This window comes from Giraffa tippelskirchi, chromosome X (genome assembly GCF_054371585.1).
Source record: "Giraffa tippelskirchi isolate mGirTip1 chromosome X, T2T-mGirTip1v1.2.pri, whole genome shotgun sequence".
Lineage (NCBI taxonomy): Eukaryota > Metazoa > Chordata > Mammalia > Artiodactyla > Giraffidae > Giraffa > Giraffa tippelskirchi.
The window spans coordinates 41864084-41880219 of NC_137289.1; the positions used below are offsets into that span (position 1 = coordinate 41864084).

At 46.0% G+C, this 16136-nt stretch overlaps 1 protein-coding gene across 24 annotated transcripts in view; it reads right to left on the reverse strand.

Moving 5' to 3' along the window:
• Positions 1-231: 231 nt before the first annotated feature.
• LOC145537098 (histone-lysine N-methyltransferase PRDM7-like) overlaps positions 232-16136 on the reverse strand; it is a 44125-nt gene continuing 28220 nt past the window's right edge. For 2 of the 24 annotated variants that reach the window (XM_081567762.1, XM_081567755.1), the window contains 5 exons: positions 15104-15200; positions 13862-14025; positions 4190-4957; positions 2872-3064; positions 232-1189 (listed from right to left, as the gene is read on the reverse strand). In XM_081567762.1, the coding sequence (XP_081423888.1) occupies positions 1082-1189; positions 2872-3064; positions 4190-4194 (306 nt within the window). In that variant the 5' untranslated portion in view covers positions 4195-4957; positions 13862-14025; positions 15104-15200 and the 3' untranslated portion in view covers positions 232-1081. Of the gene's footprint in view, positions 1193-2871; positions 3065-4189; positions 6139-13861; positions 14198-15099; positions 15201-16136 lie in introns of all 24 variants that reach the window. The other 22 variants (XM_081567749.1, XM_081567741.1, XM_081567763.1 and 19 more) reach the window with 13 other exon arrangements.

A 16136-nucleotide genomic window follows, 5' to 3' on the forward strand; every position in this document is an offset into this window, starting at 1 on the left:
GAGTCGTGGTCTATAAGGAGGAGAGGCCACACTTCCCAGGAGGCCGGGAAATTCTCTTCCCTGGTGAGTCTGTCTCAAACCCTAGATTCCTCTCCCTGGACCCAGGAACTGACTGTTCCATGACCTAACTGAGTTGGCTCCAGAATTATGCCTTCCCAGGGGTTCAGCTACCACTGGACCCCACTGCTCTCAGTAATAAGCGGGGAATAAGTACGTAGTCTGGGCTTCAGATTTGTTTGGAGACAAAATTTATTAGGAGTACAAAAAACCCACAAAGGCAATTGGCATGAACATCTCCAGAACACTTAAGAAACCCTCTGCTGTTTATCTACCTCCTCTCCTGTCATGAAAGTGGAAGGTCTGTTTAATCAATTAATTCTGGGCTTATCACACTTTTTCTTTAAAATATTTATTTATGTATTAATTTATTCGGCTGCACTGTGTCTTAGTTGCAGCATGTGGGAGCTAGTTCCCTAATGAGGTATTGAACATGGGTCTCTGCATTGGAGTCTTGGCCACTAGACCACCTGGGAAGTCTCTTCTCATACTCTTGGGGACAGTAAAGGGTCATAGACCTCCTCTGAGGCCCCCTTAGAGCTGAGGCATGGGGCGGCTGCAGTAATCCTCCTGTGGCTAAGATGTGGTTTGTTGGTCATGACTCACTCACACTCCCTGCACACATAGGGCTTCTCCCCTGTGTGTGTCCTCTGGTTTGTGATGAGACTTGACCTATCCTTGGAGACTTGCCCACACTCTCCGCACTTGGCTTTTATAATCCCCGAGACCCCTGCCCCCATGAATAATTTGCCTGTGTCCTCTGGATTCAGTTTCTGGCTTGTGGTGGGCTCTTCCGTCATTCTCTCATGCATCCCAGAGCCCCCCATTTGTCCCTAGGACGAGTAGGAAGAGGCCCTTGAAATCCTCTTCAGCCTTTTGCTTTTCAGCAAAGGTTGGGGCCTTTCCTTGGCCTCGCGACCCTCAGGTTTGTCACTCGGGCTGTGCGGATCAGAATATCGCTGCTGCTGATTTTGATTGCCTGGGCAGTGATCCTCTGCTTGGAGGTGGTCTCTTGCAGATGGTCTCAGGAGGGTCTGAGAGGGGTGATTGCGTTGGACATGTTCGCTGAGGAATTTCTGACTAGAGAAGGCCAGAGAGCAGGAGGCACATGGGTGGATCTTGGGCTTCGGTTCTGCTGAAAGAGAAAGCTTTTGGTCAGGTAGCTGGTTTGCCGTCGTAAGGCCTGCCCACTAATCATCTTGGTGTTGACAGCGCACGATTTGTCTCCCATCAAGTGTGTCTCTACAGTCCACTTTTCCATTCCATCCTTATTCTCTACATCTACAGAAATCCGGGAAGCTTGTGTCAAGGGCCTTTTCTACGTATCACCCGGACTAGGGACCTTCCAGCAGCATCAGAGCAGCGTCTCTCCTGATAGAGGTGGATCTGCAGGGACCTTTCCCTGTGTGTCAGTATCTGAAAAGTCATGTCACAGTGGCCACAGGTATTTTACCCTACTGAGAGATAAGACTCTTGATGACTTAGGTAGAATCTTCCTGAGTGGCTCCCTGTGAGGGGAAAGGGTCTATTAAGTTAGGGGCGCCTGGCCTGGAGCTCTCTGCCTATGGGAGGTAGCACAGGGGGTAGTTAGAGCAGGTGTGAGTAAAGCTGACTTTGCGGCTCCTGGTTCAAAGAGCAGCCTTTGTGCCGATCTCTGCAGGAAGTGGGTTTCAGACTGGACGAGACCGAGTGGCCCAGGTCCCACTGACTACAGGTCTCTGGCTCCTGCTGCCCCAACTGCTTCACAAATTGCTCCTCTCTCAGTTTTCCATAAATCCGAAAATAAAGGCATGTCCTTTCTCAAGCCTCACCAGTATTCATACCTCATTTATTTCATTCAGTCTTAGTCCATTTAACATGCACTAGGAAGTCCTGTTTAAAAATACATCTCCAGCCAGACTCCTCACACCCTCACTCCCGTGCATCTTCAGCCAGCCCACTCTCCCCTCGTGTCCGGCAATGAACTGACCTCTGAGGGGACTCTCCGCTGCTGTCTCTTCCCCAAAATGAACCAAAGCATTGTCACAGAACAGAGAACATGCCGCTTGCAGCTGAAAACCTCACGGTTGTTCTGTGTCACCCAGAAAGACCCCTGGGGCCTGTACGTGGACACAGGCCCTGAGGCTTCCGTGTCCCGTCCAGCCTCCTTCCTGTCCCTCTGTGCTTCCTCCTGCGACCACCGGCATGGCCTCTCGTCCCGGCCCTGGGGCTGCGGCACTGGCTGTTCCCCTGCCTGGAATCCTTTCCCACGGGTGTTATCTCTGCAGAGACCCTGCCCCACCATCCTGCACCACACCCCGCCTTCTGCTCACACTGATCCAAGGCACTTTTCCTGCACTGTTTTCCTCAGAGCACCAGCCCCTGTCTGGTATGAAGCCGGTGCTGCCCCAGGGCAGTGGTTCTGTCTGTTTTGGTGGGTGGAGCCCTGTCTGGCACAGAGTATGAACTCACAGGACAACAAACTGAAACAGTGACTGAATGCAAATCACTGGACTCCTGTCGCTTAGAAATGGGAGGAAATGAGGAAGAAACAGGGAAAGGTGAGAGAGCTGGTAGGTGCTAGAAAACTTGCTTTTTGCTTCTGAGCCTTTCAGCAGAAGGTGATGTTACATATTTTTTGCATAAAATGTTGAAAATTAGAACTAACATTTTTCACATAAAAATCTTTCCTAACAGTCATATGAAATGAATCTAATTCTGAGGCATTTTAATTGCGACTTGACTGACTTTAGACTGGATTGTACTCTGCTTTGGAATCGGACCAGGGAGGCTCCCCGGGGTGGGCTGGGGCGCTGGAAGAGGGGTGGCGCTCACCTCTCCCGGCCGCGAGCTCGCTCTTCCCCCTGCTGTCCCGTTGATGCCGAGGTCCTGGCCATACTCGTCCCCGTACCAGACCAGCAGCTCACAGCCCAGCCCGACCACTTGGCAGGTTCGGTAGAAGATCTGCCGGTGATACTGGAAGGCCACCAGGTTCTGCTCCTCATCGTCCCGGGCACAGTTCACATACCTGGGGTCGAGGCAGGGAAAGGAAAAGAAACCTCAGGTGACGAGCGCCCCCCACTGTCGGACCATGCCCAGCTCCTTGCCTTCAGACTCTGAGGCCGCTGTGGCTCCCACCGCCCCTCATGGGGACCTTCTGTTCACACCTTCGACCAGGCCGTGCGAATTCCTATTTCCAGATCCTGTCTCTGGTCCTCTTCCTGGCTGGAATGCTTTTCTCTCCTTACCTAATTAGCCATTTTCCGGAGCCCAGTCCCAGCCGCGTCTCCACCTGGACTGTCCATGAGGCTGGTGACCTCCAGCTCCCTTAAGTTCTAAATTAAGTTCTCTTTCATTCCACAGGACTTGGTGCTCCTAGGCTAGCACACACCCCTCAGCACTCACCCCAGCCTGCCTTCTCTCCCGAGGCTTTTCTTCAATCTCCCCATGTGTATCCAGGGTCCTGTTCACTTGCCCACCCCCTCCCATGGAAACTTGGAGAGTGCTCTGACATAGCTTGAGACCCAGAACAGTAATAGTTTATTCACTTTCTGCCTGCCCTGATGAAAGGAGAGGCCCTTAGAGAATGGCCATGCTCACGGCCATCCTGCCCCGCATTCCTTCCCAGGCCTCAGGGCTCACTTCTCACTGGAACCGAGCCTGGGGAGGTTGTTGCCCACATGGACTCAAGGTCTCTCGTGTTAGGTTATCCTGGCACTGTGCAGTTACTCAAAAATGGAAAAATTAAAGTTACTATTTCTAAAACCAATTGGCTAATGTCTGTCTGCAGTATGTTCTCCAAAAGGACATGGGTTGTGTGACCTGCTTCAGTAATGAAGTTCACTGTCTAAACTGAAACATGAAGTGCTTGGTAAGTGTCAATTAAGTGAGTTACAGTGTCCCTGGTGAATCTAGACTCCTCAAGTTGTTTTCAAGTCCCCCAGTTTTGTTTAGCACATAGACTTGTATTTTGAGGGCACATGCTATATTTGTATTTCTTTCTTTCCAATATCTTTTGAAATGAAAGAGCATGATATGGAAGGAAAAGAGGAAAGAAGATGTGAAAGCTATTGAGGGAGACAGGTTGAGAAGGAAAGGGGTGTGGGCTTGAGGGAAGAGCGACGTCTACAAACTGCAGACTCACTGCACTCACCTCATCCAGTTGGCCAAAGACGTGTCCTTTCTATCCACATATTCATAGCAGTTTCTCCCTTTGGTGATCTGAGTGTCAGAAAAAGAGTTACAAGCTTTCTTCTCTCTTTTATTTATTTTTTTGTGTAGGAAGCAATAGAAGAACGATTTCTCTCTGCTGTCATTGGTGCTCTTCAGCCTGCATGGATTCAACTGCGTTCATCAAGAGGCTCTTTAGTTCTTCTTCACTTTCTGCCATAAGCGTGGTGTCATCTGCATATCTGAGGTTATTGATATTTCTCCCGGCAATCTTGATTCCAGCTTGTGCTTCTTCCAGCCCAGCGTTTCTCATGATGTACGCTGCATATAAGTTAAATAAGCAGGGTGACAATATACAGCCTTGACGTACTCCTTTTCTTATTTGGAACCAGTCTGTTGTTCCATGTCCAGTTCTAAGTGTTGCTTCCTGACCCGCATACAGGTTTCTCAAGAGACAGGTCAGATGGTCTGGTATTCCCATCTCTTTCAGAATTTTCCACAGTTTATTGTGACCCACACAGTCAAAGGCTTTGGCATAGTAAATAAAGCAGAAATAGCTGTTTTTCTGGAACTGTCTTGCTTTTTCGATGATCCTAGAGACTAGACCAAATTCCAGTCTGGTACCAGCTTACCAGATGACAGAAAAAAAATTGTTTATGGGTAAGCTTAGAAAAGTCTTTTCCATATATCTTGAAGTAGCAGTATTTTTGCAAAGGCATCAGTGTGAAACCATAGAAGGCATGTTTAAAACCTGATTAAATTGAAATTGACAAAGTAATCTGGCCATTGCTGTGACTTGAAACACTTGAATATGATAACTAGAATTATAACTGACAGCATTTTACCAAAACATATCAGATTTTCATGAATGTCACATAATTTCTAGGATATCTATATTAGTATCATCAACCATACAATATAACTTGAGAAGATCCATCACTTCTTCTGACAACACTTCCCATGTAGTTTAACATGCCAAATGAACTCGGGCTGTTTAATATCTCTCTTTGGGAGGTCTCAGGGGCCCTCTGAAGCATCCCAAAGGTAGCTAGACGTCAATTATTTAGGAAGGTTTGTTTATAAATATCAAAAGGGTTTATAACAGTCAAGTAGGATGACATAAGTCACTGTGAAACAATACTTATCCACTTAGCCAAAGTTAACAAAGGATTTCAAAGGTCAACCTAGAACAGATCACTCAAGAGGTAAAGAAACTTAAAATCCATTAGCAAAGGCAGTTCAACCTCTCAAGAAAACTTGTACTAGGCACAAAACACTTTTCTGGAGGTCCACTTCCCATAAAACCTCCTTATCCCTTTCCGTACCCATTCCTTTGCTTCTCCCATCCTGAAACTGCCACCCGAAGTCAGAACTATTTCTTTTTCCTTCATAAAATGTGATTTCATTACTCATACCTTCTTTAATAACAAGACATACATTTTCCTTAAGCAACAAAGAACTGACTTTTACATTGGCATTCTATAGATTGGTGAACATACGTATCAGTGATACTATCTAAAAAACATTTTTGCTTTCTTATAGTGAACATCTTAGGATGGCACCAGACACTATTCATGGATGGTCAAAAACCTCTTTAGTGTCTGTGTAAGAGGAAGGTCCTGTCAAGTAGTGAATGTCTCAGAACCTTATTTATTTGGAAATGACCTAGCTATTCAATACACTGTCATCACTTAGTTTAGCACAACGATAGAAATTCAGGTAACCAAAATCTGGAGAAACTATTGTAAATTCAGTTCAGTTCAGTTGCTCAGTCGTGTCTGACTCTTTGCGACCCCATGGACTGCAGGATGCCAGGCTTCCCTGTCCATCACCAACTCCCGGGGCTTGCTCAAACTCATGTCCATCGAGTCAGTGATGCCATCCAACCATCTTATCCTCTGTCGTCCCCTTCTCCTCTGCCTTCAATTGAGACTATTGTAGATAGATATTTTAAAGTATAATTATTTTTAACAGTTTATCTAAAAGCTCATATCGCATTTACATTCTTTAGGAGTTTTTCTGTTTGTTTGTTTTTAGAGGTACTTTCTTTGTTGACAAGCTTGTGACAGACATAACAATATAGCAATATTTAACTTATAATAAACCTAGGCACTATAAAAATTTTATGCTTACTGTTAATGACTCAGACATGTCTAGAGTAGTGAAAAAAAATAAATACCAGGTATTTAATATTGACTATTTCCCAGTTCACATGAATCTAAAATTCATTTAGGTCAATTTTTTCTTGTATTTAGAACTGTTTGATTTGTAAGGGCTTCCTTTTCTTTAGATTATTTAAATAAGAACTCACTTACAACTTCAGCAATATTATCAAAAAACAGAAGACTCACACTGAGACATACATAAATCCACAGACAGACAGAGGTCTTCAAAAGGTAAGTCTAGGGGTGAGGGGTTGAGTAGGGTGTAAGTTAGGGTGTGGGTTAGGTTTAGGGTGTGGGATAGGGTGTCGGGTTAGGGTGTCGGGTTAGGCAGTCGGGTTAGGGTGTCGGGTGTCAGGTTAGAGTGTCGGGTTAGGGTGTCGGGTAAGGGTTAGGATGCTGTTATTTCTGCACTAAATATATATAATTCTCTATAGCTCACATTTGAAAATCTAGGCACAGATTGTCCTGCATGATATATGGAATACGCTCTAAGAAAATCTGGAAAAAGTTTTCCCAATGGAAATATTGACTTCTTTATGTTACATTTATGAATATCTGTGAGCACATTTTCCTACACAATATATGGAATTCTCCATGGTAAACCTTTGAATATATGGACATTCATTTTCCTACATTAAATATTCAATTCTCTCCACAACACATATGAAAATATTAGCCTGGCTTTGGTGGGCATAGATTTTCAAATGTGGAATACCAAATTCTGTATGTTTCACGCGTGGCAATCAGTGTGCAGATTTGCTTAAATAAAATATGGAATCACATACATTTTGCAGATGATAATTGGAACAAAGACTTTTGCTATATTGACATATGGGATTCTGTATATTTCATATATGAAAATCTTAATTAAGATTTTCTGACATAAGTATGTAATTTTCTATATTTCATGTTATAGAAATCAGGGAACCAATTTTCCCACATTAATTAGGACACCTCTACATTTCACAAATAGAAATTTGTGAACAGATTTTCATACTTGTCATATGAGATTTTTCACATTTAGTATAAGAAAATCTCGGCCCAGATATTTGCACAAAAAATACAGAAATCTTTATGCTTCATATATGAAAATATGAGTGACAATATTCCCGTATGAAATACGGAATTCTCTATATATCAGATTTGAACTAGGGCCATCCATTTTCTACATAAATATGAAATATCTATGTATCACATATGAACACCTCTGCTCAAACTTTCCTAGAGGAAGTATTGAACATTATGTGTATCACATAGGAAAACCTGGGTGCCAATTTCCCCTCATGCAATCAGGAATTCTGTATATTTAAGATATCTTTCAAATTCTGCATACCAATTTTACTACATAAAATATGGAACCCTGCATAATTCAGATATGGAAATCACTGTGACATTTTTACTCTCTTAAAAATAGATTTTCTGTATGTTACATATGATAATCTCAACGATGGTTTTACTACATGAAATGTTGAATTTTTTTGTATTTCACTTGATTAAAATCTGTATCCAGAGTTTTTTACATGAACTATGGAATTCTCTATACTTCCTATATGAAAATCTGGGTGGTGATTTTCTTACATTAAATATGGGATACTCTACATTTCACACATGAAAATCTAGGCATTGGTTTTCTTAAGACACGGAGATCCAATATAGTATTGGTATTCCCCTATTTCACAAGGGAACATGTCAGCACCACTGTTTCTTCATGAAATATGAAATTCTTTGCATTTCTCATACATATATCAAGACAACCATTATCCACCATGAAATATGGAATTCCTTATATTTCCTATACCAAAATCTAGGTGCTAATGCTCCTTCATGGAAGTTGGACTTTGGTATGGTTCACATTTGAAGATCAGAATGGAGATTTTCTTATAAGAAATATGGAAATCTCTATATTTTGAATGAACCAGTGGTTCTCCACGTACTGCCACGTGTTCCCTGTTTGCATTTGGGTCCCTGTCCCTGACACGTGTCTGCTTGTGTTGCATGTGTGTGTGCATGGGTACTGGCCTCTGCAGACACAGAGATGAAGGTGACAGAACATGAGATGTGGAGCAACCAGAAGAGGAGGCACGAGGCGCTCACAGACTAGGGGAGACGGGTCCATGCATCTCTGTCATGCCCCTGTCCGGGACAGGAATGAGGGAAGGATGACAGATGACAACTGTGGACAGTGACTCTGCAAATCTGCAGTTACATCAAGAGGCATAAACAAGCTCACAATTCCTGCTGTGATGTGTGTTTGTATCCGTAAGCAGTGGTGGGGGGTTTGAGGAGTCACCCAGAGGAAATAAATCAAGTGATGTGGGGATTTAAAACCACCGTCTGTGGACCCCTCAGTCTGTGGTGCATTGGCTACCCTGTGGAAATGCTGGACGAGGCTAGGGCAGGACCCCCGATTTTGAAGAGGCCAGGGTGCTTCGGATAAAGGAAGAGACTGGAAGGAGGAGGATTGGAATGAGAGCCGGCTTCACTGAAGATTGTTCCACACTTGTGAGAAGGCGATCTGGGCAAGTCCTAGGCTAGTGCTGCCTAGGATCAGCCTGTCAGCCAGCACACTCCCTCTCCAAGTGTGTTCCATATTGGCACCATGCGAGACAAATGACATGCTAATGTAGGCTCTCAGAGTGAATCCCCAGGCATCCTAGGAGAGCCTGGGTGTGAGCGTGCAATCCGTCCGGGCACTTCCAGCTACCTGGCAGTGCAGAAGGGTGAGGAAAGCGCAGGTGGGCGGTGTGTGTGAGTGCCCCTCTGCCAGTGTCTGCCTGTGAGGGAGGGAACAGGGATGAAGCAAGGACGGCAGGCTGTTTGCATGCAGGGACCCTGGGACAGTGAGAGACAGGTTCCAGTGCAGAGCCTGCTGTATTTAGGCTCCAGGCATTACTGAATAGCAGTCATGAGGAAGACACCACATTGCTCGTTTAAAAATGTCCTGACGTGAATTCCTTCCTTTTTCCGAGTGTGCTGCTGCACCCTGGATCCCTTGCCGAAAGGATAGGCAGGCAGAAAGCACCAGTGGGAAGTCGGTGAGGATGGAAAGGAGCCAAGAAACAGAATGGGGTGGATTCCCAGGCACAGAAGAGGGGGCGGGGCTACAGTCCCTTGGATCTTTCTGTCCTTCTCAAGTGTAGCAGCATTCATGCCCCAAAATGACCAGGGGCATGAGCACACCTTGCTTTGTATGTAAGCTTTGGTTGACTGACGGGACTCCAGCATAAGCAGCTGCTACCTGCAGAGTTTTCCAGTTGGAAACATCACTCTTTATTCTCTTCGCAGAAAGCTTGGCTATCAGGACTATGCAAAGGATGGCGTCAGTTGATTCTTCGCTGCTCCCGACCCCACAGGGCTGGGGAGACAGGGTAGGCTGCGGTGTGTTCTCAACCTGGAGGCTGAACGAGAACAGCCCCATTTTGAAAGGGCCTGTATACACTAAATGGGCAGACTTCAATGCCTCTGGCACCGGTGAGTCATGGTCCTCAATGGAGAGCTGTCCTTAGCATTCTCACTGACTGGCATTTAAGCACATTTCATGGAGCTCCCTCATGCCAGCTAGAGCATGCCCCGTTTCTCCCCCTGTCCAAAGTGTGGCCAAGCCACCGTAGTCCTGTGCAGTGTTCATGTCCACCATGTGAGGGAGGGAGGGACGCCTGTCTCCTTCTGTGGTTCAGAAGAGATCGCCTGTGTTTGCCTCTAAGTTTGAGAAAGCATTCCCCAGCTTTGTGAACTGACAAAGTCAGATCTCCCGTGGGTGCAACTCACACAGGAGGAGAACTTTGGCTTTATGCCTAGGTTAAGTGTCTTTTATGAGTGCCGGTGTCCGGAGAGTGGCAGAGGGCAACAGCACCAGTCAGGGAGACAGAGACACACAGACACAAGCCCCTACTACACACGGAGAAAGATGGACAGAGAAACAGTGCGTGCCAGAAGCAGAGACAGAGACACAGAGAGCTCTGTACCCTGTGGCTCCTGAGCAAAAGAGCTCAATTGTATCAAACTGGGTTTGTACCCACTCTCCTATCATCCAGACCACATCGGGCTCTCTGCTTTATGGAGGAAACTCTCCAGCCACATTGCCCCCCTGCCTTTCATGGGACACCTTGGGAGAGCACCCAGATGTCTAAGGTCCTGTGGGACGCAGGAGTGTCTTTTTCGGATATGGAAGTGGGAATTCATGGTTTGAATTTCTACAGGCCAAGGAAATGGCAGCTCGCACCTGGGTTTTGCCAGATGGAAGACAGGCAATATGCCTGGAGGTGGGCACTCAGCGAATCAGAGGCATCACGTGGCTCGCTGGAGCCCCGGAAGCCGGGGCAAGGGGGTGAGGTGGGCCCGAGGCGACTCCCTTTGGGCTAGGGGCCTGTCCGTGGAGCGTGACGCCCACTACCCTCTCTGCCAATGGCTGAGATTGGGCCAAGCAGCCTGGGAGTGGTTCACAGCTCCAGCAGCCCAGGGGCCCTGTTAGCCTGGGAAATCCGGCCGGCCTGCGGAGGAAATGGATGAAAACGGAAGGGGGAACCAAGGCCAAGATGGGATGGTGGCTCACACAAGACCACGAGTCTATGTTCTGGAACACCTTGCCTACAAGCTGGTGCACCAGCGAAATGAACTGACCCATATGGGCAAGACTGCCTTAGAGACGTTGCTAGGCCCATACTATCTCGTTGCTCACCTCCCCGCACTCTGTTCTTCGGTCTCCCAGTGATGTGTAACCTGTTTACAAAATAATGCTCGCCAGGGGCCTAGTAGGTCAGCAGGGACACAACATTTTGGACTATCCCCCTTTGAGGATATGGAAGCAGGTTTCACTGAAATCACTCCAAATCAAGGATTTAGATACCTTGTAGATTTGATCTGCACCTTTTCAGGCTGGGTGGAAGCCTTTCCTACCCAAACTGAAAAAGCAAGACAAGTAACCAAGGCACTCCTGAAAGACATTGTCCCCAGATATTGAATGTGTCTGACCATAGGGTTGGACAATGGACCGGCATTTGTAGCCGATGCAGAACAACAGGTGGCAAAGGCTTTGAAAACCCAGTGGAAATTGCATACTGCCTGCCATCCCCAGAGCTCAGGGAAAGTGGAACACGTGAGTGGAACCCTCAAACAAACCCTAGCAAAACTATGCCAGGAGACCAGCTTATCTTGGGTAGGCATGTTGCCTGCGGCCCTCTTAAAGGTGAGGTGTTCACCCGGGGCACGGACAGGGTTTTTGCCATTTGAAATCCTGTATGCACGACCACCCTCGCTAGTCAACTTAAGGGGAGACACCAGAGAACTGGGGAACTTGGACTTATATAGGCAGCTAAAAGGGTTAGGACACACAATCTCTCAAATACATACGTGGATAATTGATAGAATACCCATTTCCTTAGGTATAACAGCACATCCTCACCAACCAGGGGACCGAGTATGGGTAAGGATTGCAAACAACAGCCTGTAAAACCCATGTGGAAAGGGCCCTATTTTGTAATCTTAACTACCCCCACTGATCTCAAGGTGGCATGAACAGATGCTTGGACCCATTACTCCAGAGTCAAACCTGCAAGTCCCACTGATAGCCAGGAAAAGTGGGAAATGACCCTTAGTCTGGAGAAACTCCTGTGCCTGACCTTGCAAAGAAGGAAACAAGCACCCCAAAGCCCTGCTGGGGGCCACACCGGGAGCTGGTTAAGAAACACACGGCTGAAGCTGGAGGAACCAATAGGACCTACACAAGGCAGATGTATTGGTTATTAATTGGTCTGGGACTCCCCCTATTCATCTTATTTGGAATAGGGCTTTCCTCTCTCCCACAGAGTGGACTTGTATCCAAAAACTCTCTCTCTGCTTTCCCTACTTCTTCATACTTCTTCTTTTTTAGGAGTCTCCTCCGACTGTGATCAACTTAAATATGAAAACAGTGTATTTTTGCCTTATAGTTCTGTTAAGTTGTAAAGTCGCCTCCTCATCTGAGAGCCAGGATAATTGTTCTGAATGTACGGAGTCTTTCTACCATGAGGGTAAATGGGCCCAAGGATTCACTGACTGCACATACAAACCAGCCGCATGTTATAGTTCAGCTTTCCCATGAACTAGAGAAAGGAAGCATCATTGCGAGGGACAATTAGAGCCCACAGTGTGAATGGCCTAACGTGCTATGGTACCCCAAGACAGATGGCTTGCTAGACTCGACAGACTCATTTTGGGATGATAGATTGTGGGGGGGAAGACCAGGCTAGGAAAGAACGAGCCCAGGAGGTGGTCAAATGGTTAAAGGCCCAAGTAACCAAGCCAGACCCATTGGCATCAGGTCCAAAGATGGGGTCCTCTGGACTTTATAACCAGCTTTGAGTTTCCCTCAAAGATAAGTTAGAAATGACCACTATTGGAAATAATCCTTTTATCCATCTAGCCGAGGAGGTAGCCCTGGAACTAAATGTCACTAGCTGCTGTGTTTGTGGAGGAGCTCTGATGCATAAAACATGGCCCTGGAAGTGTACTGCACTGGATGCCTCTCTGCTATTCCAATGGAATCGAACAACTAGCAGGCGGGCAGGGGGTTCTATTCAGAGTTGGACCCTGTCCAAGGAAACAGAAGGCAAAGAATGCCTAAGCCAGGAAGGGACACATTATACCTGGGTCAGAGAAACAAAATGTAGAAGAGCCCTGGTCTATAATGGTACCTGTAACAAACGTCTGTGGTGGTCAGGGGCCCCAACCTGGTATCGGGATCCCCAAAAGGGAGGGAATGGAAATCACACTTGCACTCCCTTCAACTCCACTTCTGGGATTCCAGAGCGAAACTGTACGGGAAGTCAACCTGATACTAATCCTTTTCTTGCAATCCCAGGCATTAGCCCATATTGGAAGCATTTTAACTCCACAAACCCAGACTTATGGCAGCCCCGAGAGGGACTTTTTGGATTTGCGGGAGAAGGCCTACTCATGATTCCCATCCAGATGCGGAGGAACCTGCACCATAGGAATAATTCAGTCAGGTTTCTTCCTCTTCCCGACTCACCAGGGGACACGCTGGTGTTCCCAATTTGCGACAACCTGAGACATAGAGAAAAATGATTCCTCGAGCTAGGGGGAAAACAAAGTTGGGGCAAAGCTGAGCGCCCCCAACAGATAATCCCGTATTATGGTCCGGCCACGTAGCCACAAGACGGCAGTTGGGGGTACAGGACCCACATTTACATGCTCAACGGAATAATCCGACTGCGGGCGGTACTTGAGAGTATAACTAATGAAATTGCAACTGCGTTGGAACTGTTGGCACAGCAACAATCCCAGATGAGGACTGCCATCTATCCAAATCGAATAGTGGAGGAAGGAGGAGCTTGTGGGAAATTCTACCAAACTGACTGTTGCATCCAAATAGGAGACAATCGAAGAGTTGTGACAGACATAGCTAAAAATATCAGGAAGACTGCCCATCTTCTAGTTCAGACAATGTTTCTGGTTAAAACAATGATTGGGATTGTCGTAGTCATACTCACCGATGACTGCTTATTCCCTGCTTCATACCGGTCCTAATCAAACACGTAACAGGGTTCATTCATAGAAAGAGTTGTCAAACGGAGAACAGCCACCTAGTTGTTGCTTTTAAGGGGTTACCAACCAGGTCTGGATGATGATGTTCTCTGACAGCCGCAGATGCACCCTAAATATCAAGAGCGGGGAATGAAATAGAAACCAGATCAAAGCCCCCAATTAAAGTAACAACCTTTTGCTTTCCCTTCCTTTATCTTGTGTTAACAGCTGCTGCTCATCAATCACCGCTTCCACATCTGATCTCTTGCTTGGTGGTCACCTCCTCTTCTCGGGAACTAGGGCTACCTGGGGAAGGGAGGGATCTGAGCTGTTCAAGCAGGAAATCTACGGTGTATTAAAAGATACCCAGAACAAAGCCGAGGCACTCAGTCTTTGGCGGCGACTCCACTGAGCCCACACCGGTGCTGAATAAACTCGGCTGTTCTGCATCTTTGAGTGCCGCTTGTCTCTTTCTGATGCCACGGATTCTATAACCACACTACTATGTCAATCAGCCAACTCATGGCCTACTTTCCCATGGCCTTTTTTTCAAACAGTCCTCAGAAGCTTGGCTTGTCTGTGCTTTTGCATTCTATCTGCCTTTTCGTTTTTTTGAGAGACTCTTGTATGGCAGGAGGAATTACTATGAACTGGGCCATCTTTAGTGGTAGGAAGTCATCTAGCACAACTGGTACAGTTGGAGAAGTGAGAGAAAAGTCCTAATACAAAAATGTAACTTCCAAGGTAGTGCTAACTTCCGGTTGTATAAGTAGAGAAGTATTCAAACAGAAAGAAAATGAAATCCCACATAAACGTGGTTATCTCGTGATGATCACGAAATTGAAATATGCTTAAGAGAACAGTCTATATATAGGTGAATCCTGGCTCCAGCTCTATTAAGTAGTCACACTGTTTGAAAAAGTGTGACCGAGCAAGTCTCCTTTAAGTCACTGTCCCCCTTTCCCCAAATAATATCTCCTGAATCTCTAACCTGTTGCACTGCAGTTGGTCTAGTCTAGTATGCTGAGGCATTAAGATTGTCAAAGCTCATTGAGGCCAGAGACTACATTGTTTATTACATTTTGAAATATGTCCCCAAGGCTTGCAGGCAGGTCTGGAGCAGCTCCCACCACCCCAAAAAGCCAGATCTTTGCTCTGAACTCTCCCCTTCATTCTCTGGTCCATTTTTCCTCCATCTTCTCACCAACCTGCAGCATTCTGTGTTCACCGCCCCGGAAGGATGCTGTGTTCTTGCAGTCTTCATCATCTCCACGAGTGCCTGCCCATGGTCTGTATTTGAACTCTCTGTTGATGGAATGAAAACATTTGAGTAATGAAAATTAGAGGGTGCAGACAGGCTTGCATGGGAACTTCTTTATTAAGTTCCACAAAGGGACCCTGCCCTGCCTTGTGGCTGAGTTGACTATTATTAGTGATTTGAATCCTGTCGACTGGATCGTCTGGAAGACGAATAGTTTCCCTCTGAAAGTGGCACAAAAGACTTTTACGTGACTTCACTCGCAGTGCACATCTTCTGCACAATATCCCGTACCTGGTACTCTTACATACAAATATTCTCAGTTTATCCGGTATTTGGCCTGATGTGCTGCACTACAGAGTCTGTCTTTTAGGCTTGGCTAAGAAGGAAGTTGAGAGATCTTGTCGGGAGACCTTGTTGGCAGATTTTGTGGCTCAGATCATGAACTCTTTATTGACAAATTCAGACTTAAATTGAAGAAAGTAGGGAAAACCACTAGACTATTCAGGTGTGACCTAAATCAAATCCCTTACGATTATATAGTGGAAGTGACAAATAGATTCAAGGGATTAGATCTGATAGACAGAGTGCCTGAAGAACTATGGACGGAGGTTCATGACGTTGTACAGGTGACAGGGATTAAGACCATCCCCAAGAAAAAGAAATGGGAGAAAAGCAAAATGGCTGTCTGAGGAGGCCTTACAAATGGCTGTGTAAAGAAGAGAAGTGAAAAGCAAAGGAGACAAAGAAAGACATACCCATTTGAATGCAGAGTTCCAAAGAATAGCAAGGAGAGTTAAGAAAGCCTTCCTTAGTGATCAGTGCAAAGAAAGAGAGGAAAACAATAGAATGGGAAAGACTAGAGATCTCTTCAAGAAAATTAGAGATACCAAGGGTACATTTCATGCAAAGATGGGCACAGTAAAGGACAAAAATGGTATAGACCTAACAGAAGCAGAAGATATAAAGAAGAGGTGGCAAGA